Source organism: Cryptotermes secundus, unplaced genomic scaffold, assembly GCF_002891405.2.
Source record: "Cryptotermes secundus unplaced genomic scaffold, Csec_1.0 scaffold135, whole genome shotgun sequence".
NCBI lineage: Eukaryota > Metazoa > Arthropoda > Insecta > Blattodea > Kalotermitidae > Cryptotermes > Cryptotermes secundus.
The window spans coordinates 897,867-908,926 of NW_019730104.1; the positions used below are offsets into that span (position 1 = coordinate 897,867).

At 37.8% G+C, this 11,060-nt stretch overlaps 1 protein-coding gene across 10 annotated transcripts in view; it reads right to left on the reverse strand.

The window, feature by feature from the left end:
* LOC111866031 (glutathione synthetase) overlaps positions 1–4,434 on the reverse strand; it is a 31,194-nt gene extending 26,760 nt beyond the window's left edge. For 3 of the 10 annotated variants that reach the window (XM_023854538.2, XM_023854537.2, XM_023854529.2), the window contains exons 1-3: positions 4,232–4,397; positions 1,165–1,289; positions 523–706 (exon numbers count right to left, since the gene is read on the reverse strand). In XM_023854538.2, the coding sequence (XP_023710306.1) occupies positions 523–706; positions 1,165–1,264 (284 nt within the window). In that variant the 5' untranslated portion in view covers positions 1,265–1,289; positions 4,232–4,397. The other 7 variants (XM_023854533.2, XM_023854531.2, XM_023854530.2 and 4 more) reach the window with 7 other exon arrangements.
* Between the last annotated feature and the right edge of the window lie 6,626 nt (positions 4,435–11,060).

Sequence of the window (11,060 nt, forward strand, 5' to 3'; positions counted from 1 at the left end):
TGTGAGATTATCTTCCATTCAAAAGAGTGTGCATTTTTCATCCATTAGAATATTTAATAACTTGCCACACAATATATATTCCTTGAAAGACAATATTAATACTTTTAAACAAAGGCTAAAAGATTATCTTATTTTAAATGCATTTTATTCGGTAGATGAATACATGGCATACAGGCAAGCATAATACATTATTGTTGTCTTTCCAAGATTATGTATCATCTAGATTTGTTATATGACTGCTTTTTATTTTATTATTGTGTTTTTATTTTATAATTCTTGAATATTTTAATTGTTGAGACTAGATTGCATTTTGCAATGTCATTTTGCTGACGAATTCAATATCCAGTCCGGTTCCCGGACAATGGATCTGTGAAATTATGTATCTATGCATGTATGTATGTATGTATGTATGTATGCTCCAAATATTGATTATACTACTATCATCATAATAAGAAACCACTACTTATCCATATAATACAGGAAGCTTTATTACAATATAAGCTGTGGAGGTTATAACATTACCTTTTCAAACTTGAAGACAGAAACCCATAATCATGTGCAACTTTATGGATGAGCTCATTGAGGATGATCTGAATTTCTGTGGCCTTATTGAATTCCTCCCGTGGGAAGGTCGATGGAAGCAGAATAAATGGAGCAAACTGAAGAGAGTCCTTACTGAAGTTCACCTTTGATCTCATACCAGCACCTATCAAATTAACATTACTTATATAAGAATTACAGCAGAATTAAACTATCTGGCTTAGAGTTAGACCAAGTGGGATGCAGATAGAATAGTCAGAGAAATGGGTTGCTTCTGTCTCAACACTGGACCTACAGCTGGTATATGTGTTACCAGTTTCAGCCTAAACAACTCTAGGAGCGCTATTCAGTCTTTCCATGTTTAGAAGTTCTTAAATGCTTTTCTGCCTGAACTGCACTGCACTGCATAAGCAACATGATGGGCCCCAGGGCTGGTTTGGACATTACAGAAAACAGAAAAATCTTTTATCCATGGTGAGAATTGAAACGATTCCACAGCTGTCATGGCCACAGGCTAGTCATTATCGTGAATGAGCTAAACTGCTTGTTACTGCATATGTTTTCTTACAAACAGCATACTAAATGACAATTAAAATAAATATGAGATATTTTATGTCTACTGACCATGCATAAGTGCCCAGTCCTTTGCCTTGTCAACAATATCCTCCAGAATTTCATTTTCCAATGGCAGCTTAATGCATGGTTCAAGTCGATTGGTAGTCATATTGTCACAGTGCTAAAAGCAATAGCTGAAAAACAAAGCACAATCATCAGAAACAGTAAAACATTTGGAAATCCCTTTGTAAAATGCAATCCTGAAAATTTTCTGATATTCTAAAAACAGAATTATGTATGTGCTCAGTAACGAGTACACTTATGAATTCTTAGCACAAAATGCATGAACTGAACATAAAAAGAAAGGGTTGTGTCTGCCAGTTCACACATTATCTTTAGAGTCACTTTGCCAATGGCTTTAAATTATTTTGAATTGTTTCAAAAATTATTAATTATTTATTAATTAAATTAATTTATCAATTATTAATTAATTAATTGCTTTAAATTATATTTGGTATTGATCTACACTAAAGAATAACTGGCGAATTTAATTCCAATTCATACTGGTCTAGCATCCTCAATACATAACCTCAAGTTGAAGTTCATCCTACAAATAACTAGTACATGACACAGAGAGACAGACAGATTATACACAACTTAGGGATCCTGGTTAAATAAACCAGTGTACAAATAAAGACAATAAGCAAGATATAATAAAAAGAAATTTAATGTTTATATAAAGAAGAAATTGCTTACAATTATTTCACATTGTTTCATATACAATTAACAATAAATAAACGCTGTTACTGATTTATATATATACTGGTCCTCTTGTGGTACAACTAAAATGCACAAACTATAGCAGCCTCCCTGAATCACACACTCCAAGTATTATACATGAATGATGCCTTCCAATCACACTTAACAGGCTGACTTCTTAATCCTCTTCTGTGACGAGCTCAGAACTCGTGTCACTCACTGCTTGCTCTACTGTTCGTGTGCATATCTTGTTATCATAGCATTCTTAGAATAGGGTGCAGTTATCAGAGAAAGTCTTCAACTCTGCAATTCTGAGCCATGGCCTGTACTGCATGGAAGATTAACGTGAAAAATATTCAGTCATGATACGAGCAGCCTGATAAACGTACAGTCCAAACACGTAAACACATAGCAGAGGAAAATACCAGCATAGATCTACTTCTACTTCAACAAGTTCCTCGTCTTCATCATCAGAGTCACTTCGCTGCCTTGGCGGTTCCACAGGGATTCTCGTGATAATGTCTCCCCCTGGGTGGTGTCGAACAAGTATGAACTTAACCATCTGTCCATCAACTGGGCAATTATTGTTAGTCTTTGTCCATTCTTGGAGACAGGCAGCACAGAATGTATGGTCACAAGTGTCTGGTGTCCCAACCTCCTGTGTTGTAAAAGTGACAAAGCAAAGAGGACACTTTACTGAGTCCCCATCACTATTATTGTTCACTGATGAGTCTCCAGTGACTTTCTCACCTTCGTCAACACTACCATCCTCATCATCAGCATGTCCCACAGACTCTAATTTGTCACCTTTGCCATCACTGATCTCACCTTTCTGTACTCCTGCAGCCAATCTGTTTAGAGGGCAGTCAGCAACACTGCTGCTACATGCATCCGATTCTCCTTGAGGGTGGCAAGTAACACTGCTTCTGCTGCTAGCATCTGGTCTCTGTGGAGGGCAGTCTGCAACACTGCTGCTACATGAAGCCGATTCTTCTGGAGTGTGGTCTGTAACACTGCTTCTTTCCACATACACAGTCGGACTCTTCTTTCTCAACTTCCTGTCTGATTCAAATGGGATCCTATCACTGTCTTGTCGATGAGTGGATCTCTTCCTCTTTCCTATCTTTGTGTACGCACTCTTAGTGTCATTAATCTCGTTGCTCTCAGCCGGTCTCTGTGGAGGGCAGTCTGCAACACTGCTGCTGCTCACAGCCGACCCTTCTAGAGGGCGGTCTGTAACACTGCTTCTTCTGCTGCTTCTTTTCACACACACAGTTGGACACGTCTTTCTCAACTTCCTGTCTGATTCGAATGGGATCCTATCACTGTCTTGTCGACCAGTGGATCTCTTCCTCTTTCCCGTCTTCATGTATGCACTCTTAGTGTCACTAATCTCGCTCATTGTTTAATCTACTATGGTAAAATATTTTATAAGGTTGAAGAGTCGTTTTCTAATCTTGTTTGCGTTAGATTCCACTCCGCTCTGCAAGCACGCTTCCACCGCTACTACTTCTCTCTCGTAACGCTGGTAACTGAACTAAACCGTCACACATCCCCACTCACTTATATAGCCGAGCAACAGGCAACGAAACGTGGCAGCCACGTCATCCTCTTACGCAACGTAGCGGACAAGTCATCCTGTTACGTGTCAGAGCGCGCGTAGTATTGCAACGGTCCGTCCGTCGCTACGTACTGCTGTTACATCATAGCGATTGCGTTGCATGGCAAAAAAAAACTAACTCCGTGGTTTAATGTTCGTGGCGAACATTGTTAATATTGAAAGATTATTATTCAGCTTGAAAAGGAAAGGTGCTACTAAACAAATGAAAATTAATGACTTTTTTAAAAAGTAGTAACGCAAATTGCACTTGACAGTGGAAATATTATCACTGGTTTACGTTTTTTGATTTAGTTAATACATATAGGCAAATGTGACCGTTTTCATTCATTTTATATAGGCCCCACATCGTTTTCCCGCAACCGTCGGTTTTTTTTTCAGGACCCCCGACGAAAACGATGGATCGAGGTTTCACTGTATACTTTTTACACTACAAAAACTAGAGTTACAAGAAACTTGATGTAATTTGGTAGTTTCTTACATGAATAAGAAACCATTTCACTTTTCATCCAAATACCTCCATTGGTTGCAGAGATACAATGTTCTGTTATCATTCAGTATTTCTATGCCTAACCTGAAAGCAGTCTGCATCACATGAACTTTGGCATTCTGTCTTAAAAGGCGCTGTTATCAGGCAAAATGTTTTTACTTATGTCATACCAAGTTTCATTAAAATAAATAATTCAACTGCCAGACAACATTTATCGATGGAATACCTGATACATTAATTATTTGGAAGCTACCGGAGGTTCCTGTTACCTGACAATATACCATCGGGTTTACCTCAATACCATTTACTCATAACCTACAATTTGGAATTAACCCACACACACACAAACACAACTTGGACCAATGTTATCTATTGCAACGGGCACATAACCTCTTCGCACGACCACATAAGACTACGCAGCCACGAACGGCCAAAAATTACCAATCTCGTGTTCCAGGGAACTGTGCAAAATACCACGGATCAGTATAGCAATACCCCCCCCTCCGCACGGATCACTATACTCTCGGTCACTCACATTCACGCAAAACGGAACTTTGGCCCAGGGTTTACATGAAATTACAAATTAATATTCTTTCATCTTAAGTTTCGGCGAAGCCCACGAAACTCCGCCCATAACGGTACAGTAATGTAAAAGGTAAAGATATAACTAACACCAGACTGGTCACAGTTCGACACGCAACTGAAGCCAGCCAATTTATCCCCCCCACTCAAACTGCTTCACTTTGGGTTTTCCAATTAATCTTTCTGATGGTCAGATTACGTAGTCATATCGAGAGATTCATTGCAACCTTCTCTTTGATGGGCCCCTCACCAAAGCCCCTGAGAGAATTGGTTGATCCCAGATCAGCATAAGACCCAGTAACTGGACACTCTGGCCACGACATAGCTCAAGTGGTTAGTCGCTGGCTTCCCACCGCGGCGGCCCGGGTTCGATCCTGGGTCTGGTCAAGTGGAACTTGTGGTGGACAAAGTGGCGCTGGGCAGGTTTTCTCCGAGTACTTCGGTTTCCCCTGCCAATCTTCATTCCAACAAATTCTCCATTATCATAATCACCTGAGGCAGGCTACAATAGGCCAATCAGTGGCCACTGTGCTGAGTGGACCCAGTTGGACTCCACCCCACACTAAGCGAAACTGGACCCTCTAATGACAGAGGGCCTCTTTGTAGCAACATGAGACCACACAGTTAGGCCCGCCAGTGCAAGGGTAATTTTTCTTCACAGTCATTCACTCTCAACTAACTCAATGTAATTCAACAATAATTTCAATCTCAGCTGCTTTATGGGACTCAATCTGTAATAGACACCTAAAGGAAAAAGCCAAACTGAGACAATGAACAAAGTTAATAGAAAGTCCGTCGAGTGTAACAATTTATAGGTCACTTTTTATTATTATTTCTGCCTTACATGTTTCGGTTTGACACAACCATCATCAGAGGCACTTGCTACAATTATGGAAACACTGTCGCTTTTTTGACGTTCACAATTATGTTTGTCGTGAGGACGCTGCTACAATTAAAAAAAATGAGACAATGAACCTATGGAAGGTATGACTCATGAGCTTCTTATGCTTGATGGTATGGTGCTTTTAACTCTTTCTGTTATTTTCCAAACAAGACATACTACAAATTACCTCCAACTGTAACAATCATGTAGCCATGTTGGCACCTCTCACATTACATTGTCTTTGTTGATATATTACTGGTTTATTATTTTCAGACTTCAAATGCAACATCCCTCTGCACTCTCATTTTAGCATGTGGTTGGTCCCTTCTCTATAAACTGTCCACAAGCTTAATTGACATTTCAGCATGAGAGATCAGTTTTGAAGCAGAAACATCCCCAGTCCGCATGCATACATAAAACATGCTGTCAGAGTTGCACTGGTATGAAGGTCAAGCAAATCAACAGGGAAAGCGGCAGTAAAATTATCAATATCCAGATGTCTATCCAGCAAAAACTGTGGTTAGACCTGCACATGTACCCTTTCAAAATGAGTGCAGTAAAATCAATCAATACAGTAAAGTTTGCTACACAGTCTTATTGTAGAGCCATACTGTACAATGCATGGTATTTGGATATTGAACATTTCCAAATCAACATAACAGTGAATATATAAAATGAGCATAACTGACAAAACTGTGAGCTATAAGCAGGATCTGAGCTTGTTGTGTAACAGGCTTATACCTCAAGTTCTTGTAACTGGTTTCCCTGTAAGTGTACAATGGTGTATGCAGGATTGTGCCACACTGCACACAGTGAATACTACAATCACACAATGAAGTGTTCTTGGGCAATCAGCCATGTCAATGTGAAGTTGGTGTCCAACATTTCAGTGACTGTTTCCAACATCAGGGGTTGATGTGACGAGTGCTGTGTTTGCACACTATATTGATAAATAAGGCTATCATCTGTCTCAGCCCAGACTGTATGAAGAACTGTTGATGAAGTCAGAGAGTGATATCCATCCCAGCATGGGCCATGATGAGAACTGTCAGTCAGGCATCAGAATTCATGTTGCTTGTATTTGGTTCTGCCTTATGTTTTTAAGTGCTGTCATCTGTTTTGTTATGTTCACAGACATGTACTATGAATGACTTAGACAGAATCCCATATGTCTGGCCAAGGGCACACCAAGGAAACTGGCAACCACAATGCAACCGCAATTTCCAAGAATTGTTATTAGACTGAGTTCAACTCATGGAACTGAATGGAGCAGCGCAAATTGAGTAAACAGCAACGATTGCAAAGCAACACACAGAGGACTGAGAAACTCAACTCCCAGGCAACTGAGCAAAGTCAGTCATCTCACAGTTGCATTGTTGCATATTTTCCTAGTGTCAACTCTTCTAACGTGCTTCTGAGATTCATTTGTTTCTTTTGAGAGCATGAAAGGTTGATGAAGCTGCTAATATTTTTTGTGCAGTTAACTGAGCAGGAGCATGGTACATATGATAAATTTCACGTAGACTATGCTAGGCAGGACAAAATAAATTTGGCTTGGGAAAGAATTTCTTATAAGACAAAGGAGTCTGGATCCTGGTTAAGTTCTTCTGAAACAATAAAAGCACCTGACTTTTAAATTGTCATGGAAGAACAGATGAACCCAATGTTTCCTTTTCCTAATATTTATTTGTATTTAATCATCCTGTTGCAATAATATATCATTTCTTTCACATGTATTTCTGTCTTAAATGCAACTTATTATCTAGTCACCCTTCTTTCACATTACATGGTTCTGCTGTACATGACCATCTTCTTGTTAAAATTGTTGCACTGCATGCCAAAATTTTGTATCGCATGTGAACATGATGTTTCCTGATTAAAATAAACTGAACTTAATTAAAACTAAATAAATTAAACGTCTATATATTCAGTCCATCAATAATGCAACAATCATTAAAATATTCATAATTTAACACTGTTCTAATACTAATAATATTTTAATGATTGTCATATTATTGATGGACTTAATACATAGATGTTTAATTAAAGATGTGCAACAGGATGTTGAAATACAGAATTACTAATTCAATTAATTAACATATCAGTGTTTTCCTCATGGTGGTCATCCTCTCTCCTCATACCATCTCAACCACCACTATACTAAGAAAGGATCAGTATTATTATCTGCCACTACAGAAGGTAAGTGCATGAAATTAAAAATTACAATCACATATTATGTCAGAAGAACACACTCACTTAAGAGGATGTGAGTAACTAATCAAACATATGTTTCCTTAGTGAGCACCTGTTAATCTGGAAACCAGCTACCTGCTTGAAGTTGGTGACGTTTCTCGGAAATTGCGATTGCGTTGCGGTTGCCAGTTTCTTTGGTGTGCCATGGCTTTTAAAGTTAACAGAGTGCAACTGGACCCCTTAATTATGCAGTCAATTCTTGCCAGTAATGTGGTATCCTTATAGTTTATTTGATGCTTCATCTTGATTCTGTGCTCTGCCATTGTTAACTTATGTGGCTGGTAGTCATGTGTGCCATGCACAATCATTACATCTTGTCTCGATGGTGCAGCCCACCTATTCAACATACACTTTTCTGCACTCACATGTGACCCTTTGAAATGTCTGATACCAACTTCACATTGACATGACTGACTGGCTAGAATGTCTTCAATACAATGATAATGCAGCATCAGAAACTGTAGCAGATATTTTGTAATGAAGCTGTACAACTCTAATTCCCTATTTTGGGTAGTCATGAACAAAAAAATTCTATAAAGGCATTTAAACAGTATGTTTATTATATATTACTATCTATTCTCCTTTATATTTTAGTACCTATTATGACAATATCCAGTGACATTTTAGCATTCAGTAATGAAACAGGTTATAAATAAATAACTTTCTTAATTTTTGTGATTTTCATTATTTTTTACTTCACAGTCATGAAATATACAAAGATGAAACTTTCATGTCCTGCCTTCTGCGCCTTGGTGCCCAAAATTAAAAGTATCAGTAATAACATACTGTATTCTTTCGAATATAGGACTCACATTTTACCTATTTTTTCACATTGAAAAATTGAGGTGTATCTTAAATGTGCACCTTTTTATTTTTTCCTAAAACACACTAAAAAACTGGATGCATTTTAAATTCAAAGGCATTTTATATTAGAAGTAATATGGTACATAATATAGTGTCCTATTTACTTCATGTTGGAAATAAAGTGGTCGGGGCCCAAAATGCAATAAAAGACTGAACAACACTCGGCCTCCATTCACGTGACTGACCTTTACTCAGAGTGCTACTTAACTCTCCAGCATCATCAGTAGGGACCGGATTTTTATGCCCTAATAATCCCTTAAATATGTATGCATTTATGCACGAAAAACTTCCGAAACATGCACATAAAAATTTATATCAAATATTAAAATTGATTTTACATTATTTTAAGACAAACATATCAATATTTAAGTTCATTTTATGTAATCACTGAATGATTCACTTGCAATAAAAAGCTATACTTAAATGCAAATCATGCAACAAAGCCAACATATTTCATTACAAATTTAAAAAACCGATGGTACTCACATTTAGCTCTCTGAACTTTCAACTTCTCTTCTGTTGCAGTTCATAATTACTAAATGTTTTTGGTTTTCCATTATTTCCATAGTTAGTCGCCTCCTATTGTCACGCAAGATGTCCTTATAGCGGGAAAAATTTCTTTCCACCTCACAGGAACTTATGGGTGCATATACAAAAGTCGCTATTTGCTCCACTGTTAGTGATTTTTTACTTGGCAGTTCAGTACGTTTACCAGCTAAAATTTCTTCAATTTCACAAATTTGTTCATATCCTGGATTTTTTTAAAGAATGTCATGTACTTTTTCCTTTACTACTACAACAACTCTTCCAGGAACTGAATTCAATTTGGAAACAGTGGTTGTGAACACACTTAACAACTGATACAAAGTAGTATTGCTATTGCTTGCCTCCAGTGAAGAAATGGCGGATGGAAGATGAGAGAAGTGAGCAGATATATAGGAAAGAATCGTTTCTAGTTCTGCGTTTTTTAGTACATCTTGGGCAATCTGAATTGATTTGGGATCAAATGTATTCACGACATTCCTAACTGTTTCTAAATGTTCGGTATAATAACTCGCTGCACATAGCCACATGCCCCAGTGCGTTAAAACTGGTTCTGGTGGAAGTGCAACACTCAGTGCTACTGCTTTAAAGGCTTCTTTTCTGTATGGCGCTTTAACAAATACCTTCTTCACAGAAGACACCAACTTGTCAACAAGAGGAAAATTTGCACAAATTGCTTCTGCAACATGGTGCAACCCATGGGCAAGGGAAGTCAACCATGTCATATTTGGAAATATAACTTCAAGAGCAGTGCCAGCTTTCATCATATAACTTGCGGCATCAGTCACAAAGAGCAATATGTGCTCATACTGAATGCCATTCGGCCATAGTAAATTCATGGAATTGACAAAAAAATTCGAAACTGCAGAGCTATTTGTGGTTTCAAATTGCTCTACCGCAAGAAGATATGGGGTAGATTGTTTATTCTTATTAAGGGATCCAACTATACAATTTGCAATAAACCGTCCCTCACAATCTTGTGATTCGTCAATTGATACCCACACAAAATTATTTTGAATCTTATCTCTAATGCTTTCAATTGTAAGATCGTAACACTTGCTTCACGTAATTTTTGCGCACAGTAGATTCGTCCAGCATTTTGCACTGCGTATACTTCTCTATGAAGTTTCTCAGAGTAGGATTGGTTAGTTTCCACAGCGGAATATCTNATTCGAAACTGCAGAGCTATTTGTGGTTTCAAATTGCTCTACCGCAAGAAGATATGGGGTAGATTGTTTATTCTTATTAAGGGATCCAACTATACAATTTGCAATAAACCGTCCCTCACAATCTTGTGATTCGTCAATTGATACCCACACAAAATTATTTTGAATCTTATCTCTAATGCTTTCAATTGTAAGATCGTAACACTTGCTTCACGTAATTTTTGCGCACAGTAGATTCGTCCAGCATTTTGCACTGCGTATACTTCTCTATGAAGTTTCTCAGAGTAGGATTGGTTAGTTTCCACAGCGGAATATCTTCCACTAAAAAGGCTTCTCATAAATCAAAGGAAAACTGAAAAACTATTATTAGAAAATTAACTATGCAATTTTTGAACAGGAGCACTTTTTGTGGATTTAATTTTAATATTCTCTTTGTGTATATTAGTGTTCAAATGCTGAAGCACTTGAAAGCGTTTTTCACAACGAACTGTTTTCTCACACGTTAGGCAATAAAGAATTTCCTTATCCATACTTATCATCTCTCCTTCGAACTCCCACTGATACAGCTGTAATTTAGTTTTCTGACTTACTTTCACTTTCGGCATGACTACAGAAAGCTAAACAAGCTTAAATACAGACTAGTCACCACTAATGTGAATGGCCCCCAGCTTCAAATGAAGAAGTGTAACGAACCTCATGGACACTTTGGAAATAAATGAGTGAAGTCCCTTATCAGTTGAATAGTATTACGTTGATAGCGGCTACATGTGAACCCTTCTGACAAATCTCTTCGCGGCCATTTTGATG